The 13,593-nt window shown below is 43.5% G+C and overlaps 1 protein-coding gene across 5 annotated transcripts in view; it reads right to left on the reverse strand.

Moving 5' to 3' along the window:
* ETV1 (ETS variant transcription factor 1) overlaps positions 1-13,593 on the reverse strand; it is a 190,158-nt gene that overhangs the window by 45,241 nt on the left and 131,324 nt on the right. For 4 of the 5 annotated variants that reach the window (XM_069648595.1, XM_069648594.1, XM_069648597.1 and 1 more), the window contains 2 exons: positions 7,290-7,358; positions 4,580-4,648 (listed from right to left, as the gene is read on the reverse strand). In XM_069648595.1, the coding sequence (XP_069504696.1) occupies positions 4,580-4,648; positions 7,290-7,358 (138 nt within the window). The remainder of the gene's footprint in view (positions 1-4,579; positions 4,649-7,289; positions 7,359-13,593) is intronic. The other variant, XM_069648596.1, reaches the window with a different exon arrangement.

A 13,593-nucleotide genomic window follows, 5' to 3' on the forward strand; every position in this document is an offset into this window, starting at 1 on the left:
CACACTAGGTAGCAGCAGGGTGCAAAATGTGCACTCTCCACTAGCCATTGGCTAGTGATATCTGACTATTTGCGAGTAAGAAATCGTGTGCAGCGTGTAATGTATAGAACTGTGGTGGCAAGTGACTTTTTAAAGCTGCAGTAGCTTGCAACTTGAATTTACGTCTCTTGGTATACGTATTTATTTTATTTAAACCTGTATACAGTACTAGCCCTACCGAGAAGGTCTTGAAGCGCAATACAAAGTTCAAAGGGAGGAGAGGAAAAAGACAATGCAATGTGTTTCAGAACAGGATAGGAAGATCAGGATAGGGAGGCGGCCTGGTAATACACTTTTCAGCTGATGCCTAGAACATTTTGAAAACACATTATTATTAGATACAATTATTTTGTACCATTCTTTGTAGATCCCTGAAGTGTGGAATAATAACTGGCCACTACTGTCACAACAAAAAATCTGTAACAGCGCCTCGATGCCGCCGGGCAGTGTGAGCGCTTTAAAAATGCAAATGAATAAATATAAATAAAATGTAGTCGGTTTCCCCGTACAGCTCACAGCCACATCTCCTCCCAAGCTTTCACATCTATCTCTTGAAAGGTAACACACGTTGCAGGGAGGGCGAAACAAGTAAGCAAAAGCAAAGGAAACCTTGAAAAGCAAGTGGGCATAAGGGCGGAAAAGAGAAAGCCTGAGGAGAAGGAAGGCGGTACATAGAGGGGAGACTCAGCATTATAATGCAGCATGACATTCTGGAATCAGTCTATAACAGGCATATTATGGGATGGTGGTAATAGGAGATGGAATAAAGAGTAGTAGTTAAAAGGCAGGGCACGCGTAAATAGGAAGGAAGGAGATGGATTAAAAGGCAGTGCTTGAGGGCACAGGGAGTATAGGAAGGAAGAGCATAGTCTGAGAGGTAGTGCAGAGGATAACACATATGGGGTGCATTCGGGTGAGGTAAAAGATACCCTAATATGCACATTTGCCTGCCACGTGTACTTCTGCAGACACGGTTGTGGTCTGGGCGTTCTATATACTTCACAGGTCTTTTATGTGATTAACTAGTTCAAAACCGTTCACCTACATCTCTACCCAAAGTCACGTGGACCCTGGGCCTTCTAAACAGACTGCAAAGGGCCTGGGCTCTGTTTGGGTTTCTACACACAATGTTGCAAAGACAGAGAATATTTTTCTGATAAATGAATACGACAGAGCGCCTAGGCGAGTGAGACATATGCTGCGTGTGGGATCCCTTTAGGGGGCGCTAATGCCCATTTGCCTTGACAGATTGTTCTCCTCATGTTCAGAGCCTGGGGCATTTGCACAACTTCCAGACACTGCTTGTGTATATTGGTAAGCGGCTGTTGCTTGTCCGATCCTAAAGTAGACCGTTATCACTAAAAGCATGTTGCAAAACCTGTCAGTTTAATCTCTACAAAAGAATTCGCAAATAGATTGGTATTGTGTATTTCGAGATGTACAAATTCATAGGCCAAGCACGTCTGATGGTGGTTTGGCTCATGATCACTGTCGCAATCACGCTGGAACACGATCCAACTGGAGGTTGACAAATGAATCCAGAATCTAATTTATGTGAATAGAAGAGGCTAAAATAAGGAAAGCCAGGATACAGTCAAGCCCTGTTTATGAAACGTATAAAATAAAGAATGGTTTTGCATTTTGTAGGGTTTGAGACTGTGTATGAGATGTATGTGGATATATGTTTTCATATTTCCTATGTGGTTATTACAATCACTTTTCTTATGGGCTACGTTCCTTGTGCGTCTAGTGATGTTTATTTATTTAAATATGCTGTGATCTGTAATACAATGGCTGTTTACAATATGGAATTAGAATAATATTTACATTTCATTATAGAAAATTCTGTTTCCGTAGATTGAATATATTTATAGTACATTATCTTTTGATTAAGAGTCAACACAAGAGTTTTAAACTGCATGTTTGCCACTGAAATGCCTGCCCACGCCAGTACTGATCTAGCTGGACGTAGGTAAATAACAGAGAAGGAGAGAGGGTTGTGAGCAAACGACAGGCAACTCAACTCACCCCTATACCTCCCTTCATTTATTATTTAATTATGCATGTCTCTGCAATACAGCGCTCAATCACTTTTTTATTGGATGATGGAAGCAAAGCATTCTGCCACCACAGCATGTTGTGCATGCAATAAATCACCTACACAAACAAGGAACAACGATTTATAATCAGGTTATTATTGTTATTATAATTATTAAAATTGTTCTTGTATAACTTGGTTTCTAAGCGAGGGTCAGGATTTTAACCTGGGTTGCACTGTGTTGTCTTGCTTCCAGGACAAACGCGTTGCCCCTGAGCTATCCCCCCTCAGGTTGGGGTGGTAAGGATAGGAGGACCAGGGCTGTTTAAGCAGGCCTTCCCATTTCTGCTCCCATGAGCCTGGGAGGCAATGTATGCCACTTTTGTATGTCAGCCTTACACTAATCTCGCTTAGTGAGCGGAGGACAGCAGTCAGGTGAGGGTGGGAGAGAGGGTAGTGAATGCGAGCTAGGAGGATGCAGAAGGATGGCTGGACTGCGAGAGCACGCGCCTCCCAGTCTTTACTGCTTTGTAAATCTAAATGTGGGGCGTGGCCTCCACTCACGTAGGTGCTAGCTGCACTTTGCATTTACACCCATGCATTCTTTGCATGCAGATTTCTAATGCTGGACACTGTTGGGCAGATGGTGGCATGGCATGATCACTGGCTTCATTGCATTTCCCCTGCCGCTGGCGTGCACAAGAGGAGGCCTGGAACCGAAGGCAAGGCGACACTGTTGTGCATTGCCGGACACCTGCCGGACACCTGCCTTTGAGAAAAGGAAAGTGCTCCTCCAGCACTTGACTATCACAGCTGCAGCACACCCACAATGGCAAAAATGAATGAGTAAAAGCATTTTTACATGCATATTTGGCTCTCAGAATCCACCCACCTACAAACTACAAAATGCAGTTTATTTCCTACCCGTGAGCTCACATGGCACACTCATGCAGGAAAGACGGCCTAGCCCGTGGTATTTAACACCAGATACGGTTTCCCGAATGTTCTGCGTGGCTATTTTAGCAGTTTCCATATTTGCCGTGGTGTTTTCACTGCGGCCGTTTTCGCAGCTTTTTTTTAATGGGGGATTCCCCCCTACCCTCCTCTAACCCCACCATCTCACTCTGGCACCCACCCCCTAATCTCCTATCCCAAACACACAAGTGTATTTTTTTTTAAACGTGGCAAAAACGTCCGAGGTGAAAACACTGCGGCAAATATGCAAAGAGCTATAACAGCCGCAAAGAAAACATGGTCAGCACCGGATACATACCTGAAAGTGGAGAAATGAACTGTATATTCCCCATTGGCACAGCTGATAGACTTCCTTTATGGGTTTCCATGGACGTCATTTAGGGGTTGCCAGGGGTCGCAACTGCAACCCCTGAGGTCTCCCTTGCTACCCCTAAACAAGTTTTTTTTAAAAGATGTTTTAAAATTTATGTTTTACATTGAGGCTCATGGTCTGTGGCCAGCAGCATGTGGCTATTTGTTTCTGGAGAGGCTAGTTTTCTAATGGCTATAGTCGGTACAATAGCTCAGTGGGTTGAGCGCTGGCTGCTGTAATATGTGTGCGATCTGCAGGTTCGATTCCCAGCAAGGTCAACTGAGCCTTTCATCCTACTGAGGTTAATAAATGAGTACAAACATAGGTTGGGTGATATTGTTTGTATATTTGTTCCATATGAAGCTCTTAAGCGTAAGTGCTATATAGTAACACATCTTTATCGTTTGGCCTTGGACGTCTGCTTGCATTAACAGTGATTTGATTATATAGGCCTATACGCCCTGATATTAACGATACATATGGTGATCCATTCTTGTTTGAAATGTGTACTCACAAACAATGCTATGTGATGCCACTTCCTGTTTTGTCCTGGGGTGAACGATTGTGTGCCATCGCTTCCCGTGACGTCACTTTGTGGTGGTGTCAAATGACATAACTTCCAGTGATGTCACCAGATGTCAAGGGTTGTGTGATGTCATGTCCGCTACCCCTGGCATTTTGGTGAAATGACGTCCCTGCGTGTTCCCCTCGTCAGTCATCCCGCTCAACTGCTTAACTACTGAGCGCACCACATCTCAATCATTCAACAGATATGAGATGCACAGAGGGGGTGTATCACATCAAAGTGTGTCCCCAACATTAAGCAATCAAGACACGAGGGTGACTTCTGCTTCTTCTGCACCCCACGGGGCTTTCCCTGGTGCTCCTGCAGACTGACCTGAAGGCCTTTACACAATGATGACCAATAGAAAACAAAGGCATTTCCACACAACAAAATCCAAGTGAACGCACACAACTCAAGCGCTACGCAACTTAAGAGCAACCACCTAACTTGTAAGGAGGAACCACTTATCAGCAAGAGAAGTGGCTTTCTGCCCGCAAGGCCGATGCCCGCCCTTCTGACATTGCTAAAAGGAGCACTCTTGAGTTGGACTATGATGCTTGAAATGTGACTACGTTCAAAGGAGAAAAAAAAAACACGTATGCCAACATACCATCAAACTTCTCTGGAACCACGCAGGTGTCATCATAGAATTGTCTCGGTCCCTTCTCAAACATGCAACCTGTGTGTTCAGAGATATGCATATGTGTATTAGATGCATTCCCATTCACAAATGAATAACAAATGACTAAACATTTACTTAAAAGCAACAGAGGTGGTACACAATACCCCCTGAAATCAGGACCAGCACAGATGTCTATTACTGCTTTCTTTTGTCCATCACCACATTGTAAACATGTTGTTATTTGGGACAAATCTTGACAGGGGTGATTTACTTTGATTTAATTCACTACCTGCTTGTTAAAGAATATTATTTTGAAAAGGAATTAACACCACACTTCCATATGGTCTTCTGATCAATGGGTTCAAGTGTCCAAGGCAGACATATTACTGCAGCATTAAGACCCAAGGCGAAGCTGGGTGTCCTTTGGAAACTGAGACCGCAGAAAAGTGGAGAAGACCTTAGCAATGGAACGCTATGGGGGGAGAACAGGGTGCACCTTTTTAAATGAACAAGAAGAAATTACAGTTTTAGCATCTAAATCTAAGACAAGGTATTAAGAAGAGCTGTGTGTCACTTGACAAAGGTAGGAAACGCTTACCGATCCTCCCACAATCATACATTAAAAACACAGAAAATACAACGTGTAAGCACTCTTGCACATCCCAGTAGCTCCCGGGAGCACTTGGCCCCTTTCATTGTTTTAAAGGCTATGTTTAGAGAGTTAGTAGATATGCAACAACAAAAAAAGCCCAAGCATTGCAAGCAGATGATAAGAAACTGGGCACAAAAAACCATCTCCACTCACCCCGCCATTCCACTGAGAAGTTGTGCACACTTTACACACACTCAAGAACCCCCTATTCGCTGGTCTTCACTCTTGAAGAACTGGTGGGGTGCTATACTGCTTTGAGAATATTGATACGAGCTTCTTGTACGATAACAACGGCTGTATAGGCTGTGCCACGTGCATATCAAATGATATAAATACTGCTCTGAAGAAGCTGTGTTCCTGTGCAATTACACAATTCACAAGCTACTAGATCCCCCAGCTCAGAGACCCCAATGTTCTTTACCCCAAATCTTTCAAGGTTTATGGGAGGAGGTTCCCTCAGGATCAACAAAAAGGCAGCGCTGGGACCACATGTTAAGGACAGATACATTTTAACTAACCAAATTTCTAATTTGACAATTGTAGGCTGTGGGCACGCGTCATCTCATATTAGGTTTAATAAAGGAAAAAGGGATCACATCATGAAAAGCGTGAGAAGCACAGGATGCACCCGAGTGGAGTCTAAGAAAAGCAATGATAGCAGCCACTGAAACTCGAGAAAATGTCCGACGCTGATGTCAGGGAGAGCAAAAACAAAGGTCACAGCAATAGCAGCCACGCCAGCATGGTGTCCAGTCATACTTTCGAAAAAAAAAGTTTTGACATAAAAAAGTTCCTAATACAAAGTTTCGGATAAAAAAGTTTCGAATGCATTTTCTTTCATGTTATGTTTTTTTAAAATTAGTTTCGTGTAGAAAAAAAAGTTTGTTTTAAAGAGAAAACGTGGGGTTGGGTGGGGAACCCCCCCAATAAAAAAATAATGCATTTGAAACTTTTTTTCGATGCTTTTGTGTCGGATCTTTGGTATGTCGAAACTTTGACTGACGGAACTGTCACTATGAACCCGCCACCATCGTTCTATGCTAAACCGTACTGAAGGAATTAATCAGGTTTCTTCAGCCCTACACGAAGCCACTTTTTCTTTAAATAAACAAAGGTTGCATGGTCAGTCTTGACCATTGCTTGCCAATATTGTATTGAACCGCGGTACCTCACTCAGTAGGTGAAACTGTATCTGTAAAAGGTTTCCCTTATTTATTTTGGGGTGTTCATGATGTAGCAGCATGTATACAAAATACTTCTGAGCATAAAGGTATAGGTTTGGCGTATTGGATTGGGAAAGGTTAGGATACAGAAAGAGAGCACATTTTCAAGGCATTCGCAGTGTTGCATGAACAGCATAGACACATCATGATAGAATGGCACCCGTCAAAATATGTCATACAACATTAAGCGCATTACTGGGGGGGTGTATGGGGGGGTGTGTAAAGAAGCGATAAGCAGTGCTATTCAAACTCGTTCATACGGAGCCCCCCACCCGCCTGAGTAAAAATATTGTTTCCGGGGCCCCCCACCCCCTGCCTAGGGGTTGCCCCTTCCATGGGACACAACGGATGTCCAGGGGGGGCAGGATCTTTAAAATATAAGCAGATTGTCTCCCGCTTAATAATTTCTATTGAAAGCAGTAACCTTCATAATTTTTTATATTAAAAACAATCATCTTAAACCCTTTTTAAAAGAGTCTGCCTCCCCCACCCCCCGGACATCGTGGGGTCCCCCACGGGGGGGGGGGGCCCTAGTTTGTAGACCACTGGATTAGAGACCCATGCAGACTGAGTCATGAAGGCCCTTCCTGAACAGTAGCAATTTAGCAATTTGAACCTTTTCCTGGTTCCCGCCTTTGTCTCAGACAAAGTGATAGAATTATGAAAGACCCTATGTCAACATTTACACTCATTGGCACAGTGGCTGGACACTTTAGTTATATCTATTAGTTGGGCGGTTCCACTAGCCCCCCACAATACGTTATAAGTTAGATCCCCTACTCCCAGGGCACTTTGCAAGTCACCCACATGATGGCAAGCATACCTTCTGTCCGGTTGGGGTGAGCCAGGAATCCGTCTTGCCTCATGTAAATGGAATGGCAGCTAGGCACTTCTGGAAGGAGAAAAGGACATTACTCGTCAAACGAGCCAGTGGGGTAGAAAGCGCACAGGTTATCAATGAGACAGGCTGCAGGCAGGGGAATAACAGAAAGGGACACAAGTCACAGGGCGGGGGTGAGGGGGACCTGTCAACACATAGTTAGCTTGAACGGAGAAACACACACAACAAGGCAGTGCATTAGGGAGACACGTTGACGTCAGCCAACTTCACCACTTGAACTCTGTCTATCTTCGGTCATAACCTTGAATAAGGTCAAAATATTTAACAATGCTCCGCCAATACATCAGAACAGAAAGTCAAAGCAGAGCACATCAATTCTGTTGATATTGGCCGCAGGTTTCTTTCACTTGTGAATGAATACAGCACAAGCTTTTATTTGCAACCAAACTACAACCAATAGCGAGAAAAGACACTGCTTGGTAGAAGCCATCCTTTTGTGGGAAAACATAGGGATGTAAATATCCGTTTAAAAGTGCAGTGAACACACATACTCTCTGAGATTTGAAAAATATATATCAACACCCACTTTTCCAGTTTGAAGGAAACATTACCAACTCCATTTTAATCAAGCAATGCTTATTTAGGAACACTAACACTGACACTCGAACAAACATTATTTTAAAGGGTTGAACAAGCTAATTTGCAAACAAAGAAAATACGATCATATTTTTTTTTAAAACGGATAAAATAGGCTGCATGAAAAATGCAAGCTTTTCTACCCAAGTCCTCCTGATGCTCAGTCACCTAAAAGTCTCAAAAATCAGTCCTGCGACCTTTAGTGTAGCCCCAATGGCAGACTTGCACAAGCAAGCGTGTCTGCCTGGCCGTACTAATGCTTTGACTACTTGCATGACTACAAACTGTACTTGCCTTCTGGGCATGGAAATAACTGAGTATGAACAAACAGGTCACATAACTTAACATAATGACACAGGCACTATGGTCATAACAATAACAAACTAGCAAAGGCTTCAGATTTTTTACTCAATTGCTTTTTTTTTTTACATCCCACAGGCACAAAAGAGAAACTAGCAGATTTTTTGTAAACCGACAAATCAAAACAATGTTAATTTTGAACATTTGTAGACGTGACATACGCAATTTCTTTATGCAAAAAACGAATGGCATCGAAGCTGCACGCGAAAAGAAGCAAATGCGGAGAGTTTATCCCAATAAAGTAACCGAAGTCGTGCTACTGTAAAGTGCTGGCAGCTAATTTATGACTATCAGAGTGGGTCAGACTCTAATCAAATTGTAGAAACATTTCCAAAGTGATTATTCAATCAAATGACTAACATGGTTAATTAGGAGCCATAAACATTGCTCTGAAGTTCATCAAAGTAATGACTTACTCAGAAAAATTACTGCTAATTAAATTGCCTGCTGCTTCCATTGCTGCCTTATCGAATAAAAAGTCCAACCAATGAAATTTAGCATTTTGCAGCTTCAGATTGGAGTAAATGCTGTGCGACCCAGAAGTATGTTAACTGGTTACGTGGGGTTACTTCAAAGCAAACATTTAGTAGCAACTGAAGGCTAATTGCATCTCTCCCTCTGATGGAGACATGCGAGGGCTACTGCAGGATAAATATAGTACAGTGCAGTTCAATCTTCATTCCTCTCTGCGTACTGAATTAAAGTGATTAAAGCACAGCGGTTATGCCATCCGCCATTCCTTCTGCAGCTCTTGCTCAGTAAGGATAAATAAACGTGCTTAGATTAAGCGCACTCCCAGAGTAACATGCACCCAATCATGAAGCTTACATTGCAGGGTGGGTTAGCGGCCAGGAAGTCTGTCACCTTACCTCGTTCATTGGGCTTATGCAGATAGGTTCTTCCGTGACCTTTTGACTTTTAGATCAAAAGCCATTAGATGAACTATGAGGTTATACTTTTTATCAGAAATTATTTGATATAATGACACTAGTTGATATTATGACAATCTTTCTCATCGGAGTTGGCAAGAACTAAAGGGCACATGCATTTCTCCAGCCTGCATGGCATAGTTCTGCCATTTTGGTTGGGTGAGGTGTGGGTGCTTAAGCTGGCAATTGACATGCTCTCCCAGAGGGGTTTAAAAACGTTGGCTCTCCAGATGTTTTGACTACAACTCCCACCAGCCTAGCCAGCCTAGACAATGGTGAGTTAGCACGGGGTTCTTACACGAAAACATCTATAGAGCCTCAGGTTGCCGATCCCTGTTCTACCTAAAGGTTGCCCACTGGAATGGGATGAGGTATGAGAGCACGAGCAGTAAATTGACGTTCTCTACCACAGGGGTTTGCAACCCACAACTCCTACTAGCCCAGTTGGCATAGTCAGTGGTGAAGCATGACGAGGTTCTCAGTCTGAAACAACTGGAGAGGCTTAGATTGCAGAACCCTGCTCTACCTGCTCTCCCGACAAAATTGCGACAACTTGTTCTCTAGCATATTCCATGAACACTACAGATGCATCATTATTTATAATATAACAAACACACAGAAAACACTCTTCTTGAAGCAAGCAATCTGGCATATTGCAGTGGGGTCTTACATCTGCCTGCAAAATTAAACAAAGTCTTCAAAAGCAGATGGGAATTTAGAAAATCTCTGATCTGGAGGCCAACATTTCAAAGCAGGTGAGCCGTAGTGGTTGGTTCATTACACAAACATCACCCACCTTACAGATACCCATATTTGCCACCAATATTAAAAGGAAGTTTCCTCCATAGCATCCCTTCAAGGGAGGTGGACATGTGGTTTTCCAGAGTGCTGTAAGGAGCCCACTCTGCCCCCAGGGTTGCACTGACTACAAATATCCTGGTATAAGAGGAATCACTAAGACACACCTTCAAGTCGGTCAAGTTGAACATCTTGAGTAGGCTGCTTTAGTAAGAGACATTTCTGGGATATTTCTGGAGGGTGCGGAGGCTCCACAAACTATTTAGCTCTTCAGGGATGAGGATAGTCTGATGGTAAGTTTGCAAATCAGGAAACTGCAAAGTGGTGACATATCTTTACACCATTATATGTACTACACTAACTCCTGCTAAACTGCCCTTAAGTCGGGTGTCCTTCCCCAGTGTTCCCATTTAATTGTGTTCTCCCCCTTGGTACAGCGTATGCTTCTGGAAATAAAATGCAATGGTGTGGGCGGTGCACTTCTGGAAACAAAATGCAATGGTGTGGGCGGTACGCTTCTGGAAACAAAATGCAATGGTGTGGGCGGTACGCTTCTGGAAACAAAATGAAATGGTGTGGAAGAACTGGAAAGTGGGTACAGTGCACTGTGATCTGTTCCAGAAGCCGCCTCCATGGTATTGCAACAGCAGTATAGACTGTACCCTGTACTGCAGTGAAGAGTGAGGCAAGTAAGGTGACTTGGGGCTTGGCAAAGACAATAGTTCTGGCTAATATAGATAGACATGTCTCAAGGCACACCCACCACCCGCCAGTATGTCCATTATCATGTACCATCATTTGTCAGGTAGTGATATAACATTTGCTGGTACTCATATGAATGTTATTGCTATGATATAGCAGGCAATGCCCCTGATTATTTAACTCCCTTATATGTATACTACCACCTTGCAAAACACACACACACACACACACACACACACACACACACACTCTCTCTCTCTCTCTCTCTCTCTCTCTCTCTCTCTCTCTCTCTCTCTCTCTCTCTCTCTCTCTCTCTCTCTCTCTCTCTCTCTCTCTCTCTCTCTCTCCCTGCAGACTAATGCACAGGCCCTGCCAATATAATATCAACACTGATCAAGCCAAAACTAAGCTCTGCTCTTTAGTCCTGTCACACTCTCCCACGTTAGCAGCTAATCAGACCCAGGCACTGAAGTCCACTGAAGCCCATGGGGCAAAAACTAAAATTGCAAGCAACTAGCCAGCCACGAAAAGGTCACTCGCCACCTCAATTCTATACATACACAAAGAAGACCATTTCTCACACTTGCCAAGATTCTAATATTACTAGCCAGCTAGTGGTGAGTACAAATGTGGTCTATCAAATCTTGGGCTCTTCCGTACCATAACATACAAATCTCTCTGCAAAAACTATGGAAAACCGACTGGCACACAAGAACTGTGAACTTTCAAGCTGCACCCATTAACGCCACAGGTTTTTGTAACTGCCTCTCCCACTCACCCACTAATTGCCCTCCTTTTCATACAGAGCCACACACAATCAAGCAAATAAACGTGTCAGATTGGCACTATACAAGACAATTCCCATTCACACCATTTTAAGGTGTTGGCATGAAAATCCCATGAACTCACACAACAGACAAATATGCCTTCAAACTCCCAGTATTAGTGATCTCATAGTCGCAGGTACTGAAAACATTGTCGAGGTTGTGTGTAGTGAGCAGAGCAGTGCCAGGCTCTACCGTGAACAGTGGAAAAGTATTCTATGTCCAGTTAGCTAATAAGTGCCAGGATCAGCTATACCCAGTTAGCATGGCATAACCTGATTCTATTATACCCAAATAGGACATGAATACCATGTTTTCTCATTTAGCTCAGTAATACTAAATAAAATGATGTTATTTACAAGAGTATGAGAGCCCCTCTACCGAGAATGAACATGGATGAAATAACCTGTTCTACAGAATTTCTTTCACTAAGGGGTAAGTGGGTATAAAACCACATTACAGCTCACTGTACCCTTCACAGAGGAGAAATATCATTTGTAATATCAGTCTGGTCCCACCCACATGGACAGTTAGTTCCAAAATGCTAAGAAATTCTCCTCTGAGCAAGAGTCCCATCAGCAACCACAGACACACGTTGTGGCCTTGTTGGGCCTCCTCAGTGAGGTCAAGATGAGCCTCTCTTAAGCACAGCGAACAGGGGGCCCGCATCTGGATTACCCTTAGTGACTAATGTATTAGAACATATACAAGAGCGTGGTAGAACCTCTACTGAGAATAAACATTGTTCAAATAACCTGTTGTATGTTATTTCGTCCCGTCAGGTCGGTCTACAACCACGTTTTAGCTCACTGTACCCTTCACAGAGAAGAAATATCTATTTGCATGCCAGTCTGGTCCCACCCAGTTGGACTTTTCAGCACAAACATGAAAGGCAATTCTCCTCTGAACAATAGTACAACCAGCAACCCCAGACACCTGTTTTAGACTTGTTGGGCATACTCAGTGAGGTGAAGCTGAGCCTCTCTAAAGCGTTTTGAGCAAGGGGTCATGTCTGATTACCTCTAGTGACGTAGGGTGAAACCCCAAGTATTCCAACATGGGACCAGACTGATATCCAAATGGGTATTCTCCTTTGTGAAAGGCACACTGAGCGAAAATGTGGTTGTAGACCCTCCTGAGAGGGAACCTATCCATAGAACAAGATATGTGGCTGTGTTTGTTCGTGGTAGATGTGGACCCCATTCTCACTGTGCTTAAAGGAGCACAGCTTCACCTCACTGAGGAGGACCAACAAGGCCAAAACTTATGTTGGTGGTTACTGACGATACTCTTGTTCAGAGGATAACTGTCTAGCATTTCAGTGATGAGGCCTAACAAGACCAAAACACATGTATGGGGTTGTTGTTGGTACTCTTGTGCAGAGGAGAATTCCCTAGCATTTCGGTGCTGGACGTGTGAGCAGGACCAGACTAATATGCAAATAGCTATTTTTCCTCTGTGAACGGTACACTGAGCTAAAATGTAGTTGTAGACCTTACCGAGTTGGAACCTACCCATTGAAGAAGATATTTGGCGGTGTTCGTTTGTGGTAGATGTGAGCCCCTTTCTCACTATGTTTAGAGAGGCACAGCTTCACCCCACTGAGGAGGACCAACAAAGCCAAATGTTGTGTCAGTGGTAACTGATGGTTCTCTTGTTCAGAGGGGAACTGTCTAGCATTTCATTGATGAGGCCCAACAAGACTACAACACATGTTTGGAGTTGCTGTTGGTACTCGTGTGCAGATGAGAATTGCCGAGCATTTCGGTGCTGGCTTGGTGTACAGAACCAGACTTATATGCAAATGGTTATTTCTCGTCTGTGAACGGTACAGTGAGCGAAAACATGGTTGCAGACCCTCCTGAGTGTGAACCTACTCGTAGAGCAGGTTATTTGGCTTTGCTCGTTCTCTGGTAGAGGTGCTCCTATATCATTGTCCAGATAATATTATGACCACTTACAAGGCCCGTATCAAATTCCATTATGCTCAGCTAGCCCATGACAATTGGGACACCACCTGAATTCACAATGGTGCTG

This window comes from Ambystoma mexicanum, chromosome 2q, assembly GCF_040938575.1.
Source record: "Ambystoma mexicanum isolate Mex_15411 chromosome 2q, UKY_AmexF1_1, whole genome shotgun sequence".
NCBI lineage: Eukaryota > Metazoa > Chordata > Amphibia > Caudata > Ambystomatidae > Ambystoma > Ambystoma mexicanum.